The sequence below is a fragment of the Scyliorhinus canicula genome, chromosome 1 (genome assembly GCF_902713615.1).
Source record: "Scyliorhinus canicula chromosome 1, sScyCan1.1, whole genome shotgun sequence".
Classification (NCBI taxonomy): Eukaryota; Metazoa; Chordata; class Chondrichthyes; order Carcharhiniformes; family Scyliorhinidae; genus Scyliorhinus; species Scyliorhinus canicula.
This window is the reverse complement of record NC_052146.1, coordinates 114,563,673-114,576,561: the sequence shown is the minus strand read 5'-3', so window position 1 is coordinate 114,576,561 and position 12,889 is coordinate 114,563,673. Positions and strand designations below refer to the sequence as shown.

Here is a 12,889-nt window from a genome sequence, read left to right as displayed (position 1 = left end):
CTGCCGCAATTCAGAATAGACCCACTGTTATAGACTGTAGATCAATTGTATTGTGTTAAATCGCCCCTCTCACACCTCACTGCCTTGCTGTGTTTCCAGCGTTGCGTACCTAATTTTTGTCAGGCACCTGGGTGGAATCCTTGCCGTGGCCAATATACGAGGAGGAGGAGAGTATGGAGAAACATGGCACCAAGGTAAGAGGTTCCCGACAATCTGTCCTGCATCTCGGATTCATTTCACTCCTGCATATTGCAACAAGGTCGGGGTTATGTTACTGCAATAATAACTAGCTGACAAGACTTACTAATAATTCAGAGAATTCAAGTTCTAATCAACGTGAACAGATTGAGAATTTGAATGCTGTTGATATCAATAACGTGAATACAAAGCTGTCGCAGTGGTGCCAGAAATCCAGCTGGTTCACTGCTGTTCTTGGAGGAAGGTAACCTGCCATTTCTATCAAGTCTGGGCCCATTTTTGCTTTCTGTCTCACAGGAACACGGCTTACTCTTAACTGCCTCTGAAATGGCCTAACATGTACTTCTTTGTATGAAAGTCCTGCAAACAATGGTACAAAGCCCACCACCACCACTGCCATCTGAAGGCAGTGCCTTGTTGGCAATGCCCACATCCTACGAAAGGCCTCAAACTGGGAAATAACTGAAGAATGTCCACCCCTGTAAAGTTATCAGTATAAGAACTATGTGACCATTCCTGATTGGCTCCATAAGACTGTTGACTTCATTTGATTTCTTGGCAATATGGAAGCCAATTGAAATGAGTTTTTAAAAATAAATTTAGAGTACCCAATCATTTTATTTCCCAATTAAGGGACAATTTAGCATGGCCAATCCACCTGAGCACATCTTTGGGTTGGGGGGGGTGAAACCCACGCAGACATGGGGACAATGTGCAAACTCCACACAGACAGCGACCTGGGGCCGGGATCAAACCCGGGTCCTCAGTGACGTAGGCAGCAATGCTAACCACTGTGCCACCGGCTGCCTTTATTGAGACAAGAGTTGCTCCATAACATGACATAAACACTTTATTGCGTTTTCCTGATTGTTTCATAAAGTTTTGAAAAATGTTGTCAAATATTTCTCTGTGGCTTAGATTTGCTGTTAACATGTTTATCATGTTCCTCTGCTTAACTGGGTCGTAAGGTCTTACTTATAGGACCATGAGTAGATCATTCAGCCCATTGAACCTGCTGCAGCATTTGATAAGATCATGGCTGACCTGACCATAGCCTTCACTCCATTTTGCAGCCTGCCATCTATAACCTTTACCCCCCTAGATCGGACAGCCAGCTTTGGGTGGTGCTGCTGATTGCCAGCCAAGCAGGATTCTTCGGCGAGTGATTAGGGAGGCAAAGGCAAGGGCGTCCACCCTCCTCCCCATAAAAGAGTTCTGGCTGTTATCCCAAAGACTGCCACTCTCGGGCATGGCTCCACTCTCATCCCCACCACCTTGGACACACCTCGAAGAATCCTGTCCAGAACCCGACAAGTCTGGTGCATGTACAGAAATGTGGGCGTGGTTGGCCGGGCCTCCTTGGCACCATTCACATTTGTCCTCCACCTCCGGGAGGAACTTGCTCATTTGGGTTCTGGTTAAGTGGGCTCTGTGTACCACTTTTAGCTGCGTTAGGCTCAGCCTTGCACAAGTGGAGGTGGAGTTGACCCTGTGCAGTGCTTTGCTCCAGAGTCTCCACCCTATTTCAAACCCTAGCTCTTCCTCCCATTTTTCTCTTGTCTCATCCCGTGGAAAGCATGCCTTTCCTAGCAGTCGGCCATCCGGGTGCCCGCAGTTTCCCCTCTAGGATGTCTGCACCCAGTAGGTCCTCCAATAGGAATCTTGCCGCATCTGTGGGTATGTCTTTGTTTCCCTACATAGGAAGTTTTTGATTTGCATGTATCTTAATTAATTTCCCCCAGTCAGTTGGAACCTCTCTGTCACTTCCTCTAGTGTTGTCAAGTCTGTTGTCTGTGTAGAAGTCCCTAACTGTCAACGTCTTCCCCCCACACCGCCCTGTCTCCGTCTTTTAAAGGTGACGTCCATTCTGGCTGGTGCGAACCTGTGGTTGTTGCAGATGGAGGTCTTGATGAACATTTTGGTTAAGCCGTAGTGCTGACTTAGTTGGTTCCACCACCAGAGTGTGGCTCTGACCACAGGGTTGATTGAGTGCTTAGTCGGTGAGGATGGGAAACTGCCATGGCCAGGGCACGGAGGGACGTCCCTGTGCAGGGGTCCTCCTCCCATTCAACCTCCGGTTCCTTTATCCATCCCTTTACTCTTTCTGCTGTTGCTGCGCAGTGGTAATACTGCAGGTTGGGGAGGGCCAGGCCTCCCATGCCTCTTGTTCTTTCAGGACTTTTTGGGGATCCTTGGGGTCTTCCCCCCCCCCCCCCCCCCCCCCACACATACACACACACACACACACACACACACACACACACACACAAACATCATGATCAATTTGTCCAGGGAGTTGAAAAAGGTCTTGGGGATGTAGATCAGTATGGATCTGAATAAAAGAAGACCCTGGGCAGTACGTTCATCTTAATCGTCTCCACCCTCCCTGCCAGGGAGTGTGGGAGTAAGCCCCATCTCTGCAGATCTTTTTTTAACTTCCTCCACCAGGATGGCCAGGTTCCACTTATGGCTCCCTGTCCAGTCAGGAGTGATTTTGATCCCCAGGTAACGGAATTTGTGCCGGGCCTATTTAAAAGGCAGCCCTGCAGCTCTGCCCCTCTCCCTTATGGGTTCACCAGGAAGATTTCACTTTTGTTCAGATTAAGTTTGTAGCCCGAGGTTCCAAACTCTTCAAGAGCGCCATGACTCCCTCCGTGCTGCTTTGTGGGTCTGAGATGCAGAGGAGCAGGTCTTCCACAGTTAGCGAAACTCTGTGCTCTCCGTCTCCTCTCCAGATCCCCTTCCAATTCTTTGCAGCTCCGCGCACGATCGCTAGTGGCTTGATCGCTAGGGCATCCCTGCCTTGTGTCTCTCTTCAGCTGGAAGTACTTGGAGCTGGTGATGTTCATCCGCACGCTCATCGTGGGAGCGCTGTACAGGAGTTTCACTCAGGCGGTGAACCTTGTTCGAAGCCAAAACTGCTCCAATACCTCTATGAGGTACTTGCATTTGACTCTGTCGAAGACCTTTTCTGCGTCCAGGTAGATAATTACCTCAGGTGTTCTCTCCCTGGGTGGGGTCATTATCACGTTCAGCAGGAGCCTGATGTTCGACATAGCTGTCTACCCTTAACAAAGGCCGGCTGGTCTTCTGCAACCACCTACGGTATGCCGTTCTCCAGTCGCCTGGCTAGGATTTTGGCCAGTATTTTCAGGTCTACATTATGCAGCAAAATGGGTCTGTAGGACCCGCAATCTGTTAGGTCTTTGTCCTTTTTGGGTGTTAGCAAGATTGTGGCTTGAGCATACTCGGCAGGGTGCCCCTCACCAGCTAGTCTGTGAACATCTCCCGCAAGTGTGGGGCCAATAATTTTTTTGTAGTCCCGGCACCTTCCCTGCATGGAGTTGATGCTCTCCTTGACTTCTCTTCGTTGCAGTGGCACTTACCGTCCCTGTTTCTATCCTCCCCTACAACTGACATGTTCAGTCCATCAAGGAACTGCTTCATCCCCACGTCCCCTTTGGGGGGCTTGGAGGTGTACAGGCCCCAGTAGAAGGCCTCGAATGCGTTGTTGACCTTTTCCGGCTCCACTACTAGTTTGCCTTTGCTGTCCCTAATCTAGACTATTTCGCTTGTGGCTGCCTGCTATCTCAGCTGGTGTGCCAGCAGGCGGCTGGCTTTGTCCCCCATGTTCGTACAGGGTCCCTCGTGCCTGATGGAGTTGGTGCACTGTTTTCCTCGTGGAGAGCAGGTCAAAGTCCATCAGTAGCATTTTCCTCTCCGCCAGGAGCTCTACAGTCAGAGCCTCGGAGTATCGCCTGTCCACCTTCAGTATGGAGTCGACGAGCTGTTGCCTAGCTGCCCTCTCTCCCCTGTCTTTTCGTGCTTTGTAGGCAATAATTTCACCCCAGATCACAGCCTTCAGTGCCTCCCAGAGGCTGAGACCTCCTCGTTCCAGTTGCTAGTAATATACTCACCTATAGCCTGTGATAATTTCTTCGCAGAAAGCCTTGTCGGCAAGGAGAGCCACGTCCAACCTCCATGGAGAGCTTTGGGCACAGCCTGTCTCCAACCCTGTCTATGTCGGAGATTTTCACCATAGTCTTCTTTCTAAATTCCGTGTCGTCCAAGTTGGGCACATACACATTAACTAAGACTGCCAGTGCCCCGTCCAGGGTACTGCTGCCCATGACGTACCGTACCCCTGAGTCCGAAACCGTCTTTGTCGCCGTGAACATCGACTGCTTATTTAGCAAAATGGCTACCCCCCCTGGCCTTCGTCCCATAGCAGGAATGGTAGGTCTATCCCACCCAGCCCTCCCTTACCCGCAGTCAATCCTTCTCCCTCAGGTGCGTGTATTAGAGGAAGAGTATGTCAGTTTTCATAGTTTTTAGGTGGCTAAAGACTCTGGATCTTTTCACTGAGCTGTTGAGTCTCCTGATGGTCCAGGTGACTATTCTGATGGGGAGCTTTTGTTTCCACCCCTCCTGCGGGGTCAGCCATACTTGTGGATGCACCCCTGCACTCCGGGGTTTCCCTTTGTTGGAGGGCCATCTGAAATGGCCATGGTCACCATACTCACCATGAGACTGGGCCCCTGCGACCTGGTATTTCCATTAAGAATCTGTCCAGCGGGGCAGCACGGTGGCACAGTGGTTAGCATTGCTGCCTGCGGCGCTGAGGACCCGGGTTTGAAACCCGCCCCTGGGTCACTGACCGTTTGGAGTTTCCACATTCTTCCCGTGTTTGCGTGGGTTTCACCCCCACAACCCAAAGATGTGCAGGATAGGTGAATTGACCACGTAAAAAATTGCCCCTTAATTGGAAAAAATAATTGGGTACTCTAAATTTTAAAAAAAAGAAATCTAAAACTAGAGAATCTGTCCAGCGACCTACAGTGGCGTCGGGTAGGAGGAAGCCGCACGTTGGAGGGCTCCCGCCCAAGAATAGATTTTTCGGAGTTTTGATGCCCCGTCCCAGGAGCAACTTTTGATGACACAAGGGTAGGAAGGCACAGAGAAGAGAGAGTCCAAATCTCAAAGAAAAACGGCTTTGAAAAAGGGGGTTAATGAAGGTCCGCCGGGGGTGGAAATGTCGGATCAGGAACTGTGAGGAAGGCAGAGGCTGGGGCGCTGGGTGAGGCCACACTGCTCACGGCAGAAAGGATGACTGAGGCGATGGCCGTGGACCTTGAAAAACAGTTCACAAAGCACATGGAAGCGATGAGGAAGGAGATGGGGGCGGTATTGAAAGTGCTGGTGGAGGAGATGATTGCCCCAGTGAGGGCGGCAGTATTGAGTGCAGCGGCTGAGGTGAGACACTGAAGGAAGTGGAAGAGGCATGATCGCAACACAGTGATCAACTCACCTCGATGGGGAAGGAGTTGTGGAGGGTGATAGAGACCAACAAGAGTCTGCGAGCCCAAGTGGAAGACCTGGAAAACACATCCAGGCGGCAGAATCTGAGGATTGTGGGACTGCCCGAAGGGGTGGAAGGCCCGAGGCCGACGGAATATTTTGCCACAATGTTGGCGGAGCTATTGGGGGAGGGGGAAGATCCCTCTCGATACGAACTGGATCTGGCTCATAGGTCGTGGAGGCCTATACCAAAGGCGAGTGAGCCGCCAAGAGTGGTGACTGTTTGTTTCCATAGGTACTGCGTGAAGGAGAGGGTCCTGTGCTGGGCAAAGCAGAAGCGGGAGGTGCAGTGGGTTGGAGTTGGTATACGCCTATACCAGGACTTTACGGCGGAGTTGGCGAGGAGGCGGGTGGCCTTCGGCTGAATGAAGACGGCACTGTATAACAGCAAGTTGCGGTGTGGCATAGTGTATCCAGCTAAGTTGAGGGTGACCTACAAATTCAACGACTTTTATTTTGAGACGTGGAAACTGCGGAGGTGTTTGCGAAGGCAGAAGGACTGTGGCAGAATTGAGAAATGGGACTAAGGACTGGTCTTGTACTGAGGGTAGAGGGTTGGCAGGAGAGTATGTAGCTTTGTCTTTTCACTGCATGTTGTATGTAGTAAATGAGTCAATGCTGTCTATTTGGACAAGGTAAGCGTTGGGACTTTCCTTTGCAATGATGGTTCTTTGGGGCTTGTGTGTTTATGCTGGGCTTGTGTGTTAAAGGGGATCCCTTTGTTTTCCTGGGACCGGGCAGGGGGGACGGGACCCAGGCAGGGGCCTCCATACTGGCTGGTTTAAGCCGGGCAGTGATCAGGAGTGAGGTGGGGGGAGGTGCGCCGACCATCAGAGCCTGGTAGACCAAGTTTCGATGAGCCTAGCCAGGGTGAAACTTTGGGGGAAGGAACCAATGCTGGGTGAGGTGTTTCTGAGAGTAAGTGGAGGGGTGGAGTCTGGGAGGGATAGAACATAGAACAGTACAGCACAGAACAGGCCCTTCGGCCCTCGATGTTGTGCCGAGCAATGATCACCCTACTTAAACCCACGTAACCCGTATACCCGTAACCCAACAATCCCCCCATTAACCTTACACTACGGGCAATTTAGCATGGCCAATCCACCTAACCCGCACATCTTTGGACTGTGGGAGGAAACCGGAGCACCCGGAGGAAACCCACGCACACACGGGGAGGACATGCAGACTCCACACAGCCGGGAATCGAACCTGGGACCCTGGAGCTGTGAAGCATTGATGCTAACCACCATGCTACCGTGAGGCCCAAAAAATATTTCTGAAGGATCTCTGCAACTTTCATTGATCAAGTGGAGACAGTCAGGGCCAGCATGTTTCCCAGACATTTTCTTTCTGTTCTCAATGTCACAGAAGTGATTCATTGAAGGTTTGAGATGATGGAATTATAAATCTTCCACAGTGCTTTTTTTTTATTGTGCAATAGACTGTCAGAATATAGAACATAGAACAGTACAGCACAGAACAGGCCCTTCGGCCCTCAATGTTGTGCCGAGCCATGATCACCCTACTCAAACCCACGTATCCCCCCTATACCCGTAACCCAACAACCCCCCCTTAACCTTACTTTTATTAGGACACTACGGGCAATTTAGCATGGATGTGGGTTTACAATTCGTGGGTGGCATTCATTGTACACTTTCGGGGATTGGATGGCCTTGAATATTAACCGGGTGGGGGGTGGAACTATATATGTTAATGGTGACGATAGGTGATTCCTGATTCCTTTTCTGGGTTTTTTTATTTGTTGCTTATATTGTCATGCGGGCTGTTGTGTGGGGGTTGCTGGGAGGATGGGATTGTTGTTGTGAATAAGGGATTTGACATTATATCCAAAACTGTTTACTGTTTATTGCTGGTGGCAAAGTTTGAAGAAAATGTGAAGAAGGAAAATAAAAACATTTTTAAAAAAAAGACTCACGACCTTCTGAGAGGTAGAAATTCTCCTCATCCCTTTCTTAAATGGGCGACCCCTTATTTTGAAACTGAGCAATCGAACCCCTGGGAGCCCACAAGCGATCCCACATGGGCTTTCCTGTCATGTCTCACATTGTGGCCAGCCACTGCTGGGTTAATTGGATCTGAGCCCATGCATGGCGTTAACCAGAGTGGAGGCGGAAAGGCAGCCACCCTTCCACCCAATTTAATGCACCAAACTCATCACGGGGGGGAGGGTTATTAAATTCCACCCACTTGAGTCTCACTCCCAGCTGTGTGTGACCTGTTTTTTATTTACTTCTCTGCAGCTGGGATTCTGGGTAAGAAGCAGAACAGTTTTGATGATTTTCAGGGTGCGGCCGAATACCTGATCGAGGAGGGATTTACCTGCAAAGAGAAACTCACCATCAATGGAGGTTCCAATGGGGGCCTGCTGGTCGGTAAGAAGTCTCACAGACATTGGTTGCTTAAAATGAGCCATGGTGTTATTCAATACGCAGTGTCATTTACGCATGTGACAGGGGGAGTCCAGAACTGAACCATTCGATCCAGAAATGATCACACACTAATCCTAGTCAATGCAGCAGATGAATAGCCAATCTCGGTTTGTACAATTGAAGAGGAAAATCAGCTCCAGATTGCCATCTACTGGCTCCAGTTGGAAAGTATTTACAAGAGGATTTTAGCATGATCAGGATTACGGTCCATTGCCAGATCAGTAGATTTAAATCTAATGCTTCCTGATGCTGGGATTAGTACTAAATTCAATTCCACCCATAGGTAAAAGTCAAGCCATGCGCATATTGCAGAGAAGGGGCACAGAAGTAATCCTTATTATTCATGGGCACAATAATGGAGGATAGGTGAGAGAAGCTCTTTATCGTAAGGGACATGATAGAAGTGTGTGGAAGATCATGCCGAGTAGAAAATGTTAATCGTGAGCACTATTTCAAGTTAGGTACAAGGGGAGGCATACTTAGAGACTGGCAAAAGATAGGTTCAACATTTGCTTTGACAAAGAGTCATCGGACTCGAAATGTTAGCTCTTTTCTCTCCCTACAGATGCTGCCAGACTTGCTGAGATTTTCCAGCATTTTCCCTTTCGTTTTAGGTTCAACGTTAATTAGGTGGATTGGCCATGCTATAGTGCCCCTTAGTTTCCAACGGTTAAATGGGGTTACACGGTTATGGGGATAGGGCGGGGGAGGGGGGCTAGGTATGGTTCTCTTTCAGAGGGTCGGTGCAGAGTTGATGGGCCAAATGGCCTCCTGCACTGTAGGGATTCTCTGATTCTATAATTGATGTCAGAAGCACTTTACATAAAGTCTGATTATTTGCTGAATTAGTCTTGGGTCAGGAATGCGAGAGTCTGGCGACAGAGAAGAGTCAGCTCGGAGATGTGATGGAAAAACAGTAGGTTTCTATAGAAGGAAGAGCAAAGTGGATTGAATGTCCTCCCTCGACCATACTCGGTGATATCTAAGCACTTGTTGAATGCAGTATCTCTCCTGCAGGTGCGTGCGTGAACCAGCGGCCTGACCTGTTTGGCTGTGCAGTTATTGAAGTCGGCGTGATGGACATGCTCAAGTTCCACAAGTTTACCATCGGCCATGCCTGGACCACCGACTTTGGCTGTTCCGATGAAAAGGAGCAGTTTGACTGGCTCTTCAAGTGAGTGTGTTCTGGCAATGGCTCATGTCATAGTCCTGATATTTTAGATATCATTAGATATAGAGCTGGTGGCAACTGCACATTTAGTAAACATGCGCTATCCATTATAGGAAACTGTCCTAATATGATGGAGCTCCTCAGTTGAATTTCAGGGGAGTACAATTCTGTGGATACTGGTTGTCACTCAGGTACTTTTGCAGAGGTTCAATTCCATGGCTGAATTGTCCTCTGGTTACCTTACCCAAATACCATTTATCATGGTTGACTTTGGAGCATAAGTTTCGAAAGACTGGAAGGAATGGTCACAGTTAATCTAATCCTATTCTCACCCCCACACTCTGTGGATTTTCCAACAGGATCTCTGGCTGACTTTTTAACCATTCCCTCACCCACTTGATGATGAAGTCAATTCACAAGGTGTTTTTAAATAAAAGGGTTGAGGGGAAATGGGAATCTTTTCGCAATAATGATCATTAATTATTTTTCTCTCACCAGGTATTCTCCACTCCATAATATCAAGGCACCGGAGGGAGGTGCCCAATACCCAGCCATGCTGCTGCTCACTGCTGACCATGATGACCGGGTAGTGCCCCTTCACTCTCTGAAGTATATTGCTACCGTGCAGCACATAGTGGGGCACAGCCCCCATCAGAAAAACCCTCTCCTAATCAGGATTGACACCAAATCTGGGCATGGAGCTGGCAAACCCACCACCAAGGTGATTGAAGAAGAGACGGACATCTTTGCCTTCATTGCTGAAACCTTGCAGCTGGACTGGATGGAGTGAGGGAAGTCTGAAGTAAAATCAAAGTTGGCTACTGGTTTTAAGAAGACAACTGAAACACTTGATTACTTTTATTCATAATTTCCCTACTCTTTCTGTGCTTTGTCTCTTGGCCTGTGTTCCCGTTACCTGAGGAGATCAAGAGAATTATTTCCGGTTATCGATCATGGACTTTCTTTTGCCTCTCCCAGGTGATTACTTGGCTGTGGGGGTAGGCCTCAGGTGTCAAGTCTCAATGCTTTGGAAATTTACTTTTATTTGTTCTGGAGGTGTAAGTGTCGTTGGTACAACTAGCACCTATTCCCCATCCCTCATCACTCTTGAGCTGATGATAGCGTCTTCATTTTCAGAGGGCAGTAACCACTTTGCCATCGGTCTGGAGTCAGACCAAGGAAGGGCAGCAGATATCTTCCCCTGAAGGACATTAGTGAACCAGACAGTGGGATTCAAATTCATGTCTCCAGGACCTCAGCACGGGCCTCTGGATTACTATACCAGTAAAATCATCCCATTCAGCCATTGAGTGTGGTGTAGGTTTGATGAATGAACTGGTTTATTCCTGCCCACCATTTGTATGTTCATGGGTTCAAAAGGCAGATGCTATTCGGTTTTGCTATTCAAACCAGCAATCTTCCCACTGCTCCAACCTCGATGTGTATCCTTGAGGCCCCATGATCCTATACTCTGAAATTCCATTCCCAAATCACTTGCCACCCTCCCACCCTCTCCAATTTTGCTACCTCTTTGTCCTTCTTCAAACAAAAACTCCTTAAAATTTGACTCTTTGACCATGATTTCACTCTTCTTCTTTAAGTTGTCTCCTGCTCACCCATGTTAAGAAAGAGTTCATGTTCCCCAATGCTTAAGTTAGAATTGGAGGGCAGAATGGTGGCACAGTGGTTAGCATTGCTGCCTACGACGCTGAGGACCCGGGTTCGAATCCTGGCTCTGGGTCACTGTCCGTGAGGGGTTTGCACATTCTTCCCATGTCTGCGTGGGTTTCACCCTCACAACCCAAAGATGTGCAGGATAGGTGGATTGGCCACGCTAAATTGCCCCTTAATTGGAAAAAATAATTGGGTACTCTAAATTTATTGTTAAAAAGTTAGAATTGGAATTGTAATTGTTTAATGGAACATGCGTATTGTATGTATGCATATAAAGGGGAGACAGGTGGCACTATGGTATCATGATGGAAAAACAATTGTGAGACACAATAAACTTGAAGTTGAAGACGTCGAGACTCACTTTTTACTGCAGTGTTACCTTTGGAGCCTAACAACCCTGAGCATAGCAAGCAGTTTGGAACATTTACATCCGTACAGGATGATATATAAATGTGTGTTTTGCAGTCAGTTCCACTGGTTGCTGCTCGATTTGGAGACCTTGATTCCATCACAATTTTAAGCAGATTTGTCCTCTAAACTCTAAAGCATGTTGCAGCTCCATATCCACTCTCGGGTGGATGTTAAAAATTCCACAACAGTTTGAAGAGCAGAGGAGTTCTACCAGACTCTTAGTCAGCATTTATCCCCTATTCAACATCATTAAATCAAGTCATCTGGTCATTTAACCTCATTGCTGTTTATGAGGGCTTGCTGTGCACAAATTGCTGTCACATTCCTATATTGCAATGGTGCTACTGGAAATTCTGGGACTCTCCATAACAACACTGTGGGTGTACCTACCCCTCAGGGACAGCAGTGGTTCAAGAAGGCAGCTCACCACCACCACATCACGGGCAACTAAGGATGGGCAATAAATGCCAGTTTAGCCAGTGATACCCAACAGCAGCGGGAGGCAACCCACCCTTGGCCAGTGGCAGTTTCTCCTGGTACCGTGGCTGTCAAGAGGATTTCCCATTGAATCCACCCCACGCCGCAGGGAAACCCAGGTCCGGGGGGGGGGGGGGGGGCGGCATCGGCAGAACCAGAAGATCCTTCCAGGGTGAACAGCCCAAAGATCTCGCCCAGAGGATTTTTAAAAAAACAGACAAGAGAATGTACACAAAACACAATCCTTTTTTTAATCAATTTTCATTTCAAGTCGTCATAATTCACTTATTGAAAATGTGTTACAGTTCTGGATTGTTCCCTGGCGCTCAATGGGCTCTCGCACAGCCTTAGCGTAACATGGTTACAACAGCGGTTATAACCCATTGGGACTGTTTTGCTTTGGTTGCTAGCAGTAAACGATGCTACATTCTCCCGTCACTTCTTCCTGTACAATCTCAATTACATCCTTTGGTTTATCCATTGATCTGTAAACATTTGTCTTAAAAATGTGTTCAAAAAAAAGGTAAACACGATATATATAAATATCACATTTTAGAAGAATAAGTAACAAATTCTACTGGGTGTCTAGGTAACTACTGATACATACAAGACAAGCACAAAAAAAGTGTTCACATCTGTCTTATTCACAGGAGCAACTAGAAAGAGATTGGGGGGAAACCCAAGGAAATTGTATATTCCTTCTGTGAGTTCCACTCTTTAGTCACAGTAACATATTAAACCTATTCTGAGGTAGCTCTGTATAGTTATTCAAAATGAAAAGCGTACACAATTAGTGCACGCTCTTGTCGCTTCACTACATAAATGGCATGAAACATTTGCTTTCTGGAGCACAGCCTGTGACATGGGGAGACAAATGAGCACTAAAAGAGTTCAAATGTTTCATGCCTTTCTATCACAACTACACTAAACACATTTCTACTTATTGCATAATATAGCAGTGTTTACATCCACAATGGACACTGTAGACAGACACGAGGAGAGTGCAATGGTGGCGGACTGATGAGACCCCCCCAGTGGGGAAAGGGGTGATTCTAGTTGTCCCAGACACCTTGCAGTGTGATCTGTCTCCAGACTGGACAGGTTACTGGTCAGCACTACGTCATTATAAATTCCCATCTAGTTTTGCTCT

At 47.9% G+C, this 12,889-nt stretch overlaps 1 protein-coding gene across 1 annotated transcript in view; it reads left to right on the top strand.

The window, feature by feature from the left end:
* LOC119966491 (prolyl endopeptidase-like) overlaps positions 1-11,203 on the top strand; it is a 64,601-nt gene extending 53,398 nt beyond the window's left edge. Inside the window, exons 11-14 of the mRNA XM_038798266.1 lie at positions 100-194; positions 7,818-7,949; positions 9,024-9,180; positions 9,676-11,203. Of these exons, the coding sequence (XP_038654194.1) occupies positions 100-194; positions 7,818-7,949; positions 9,024-9,180; positions 9,676-9,967 (676 nt within the window). The 3' untranslated portion in view covers positions 9,968-11,203. The remainder of the gene's footprint in view (positions 1-99; positions 195-7,817; positions 7,950-9,023; positions 9,181-9,675) is intronic.
* The last annotated feature ends 1,686 nt before the right edge of the window (positions 11,204-12,889 follow it).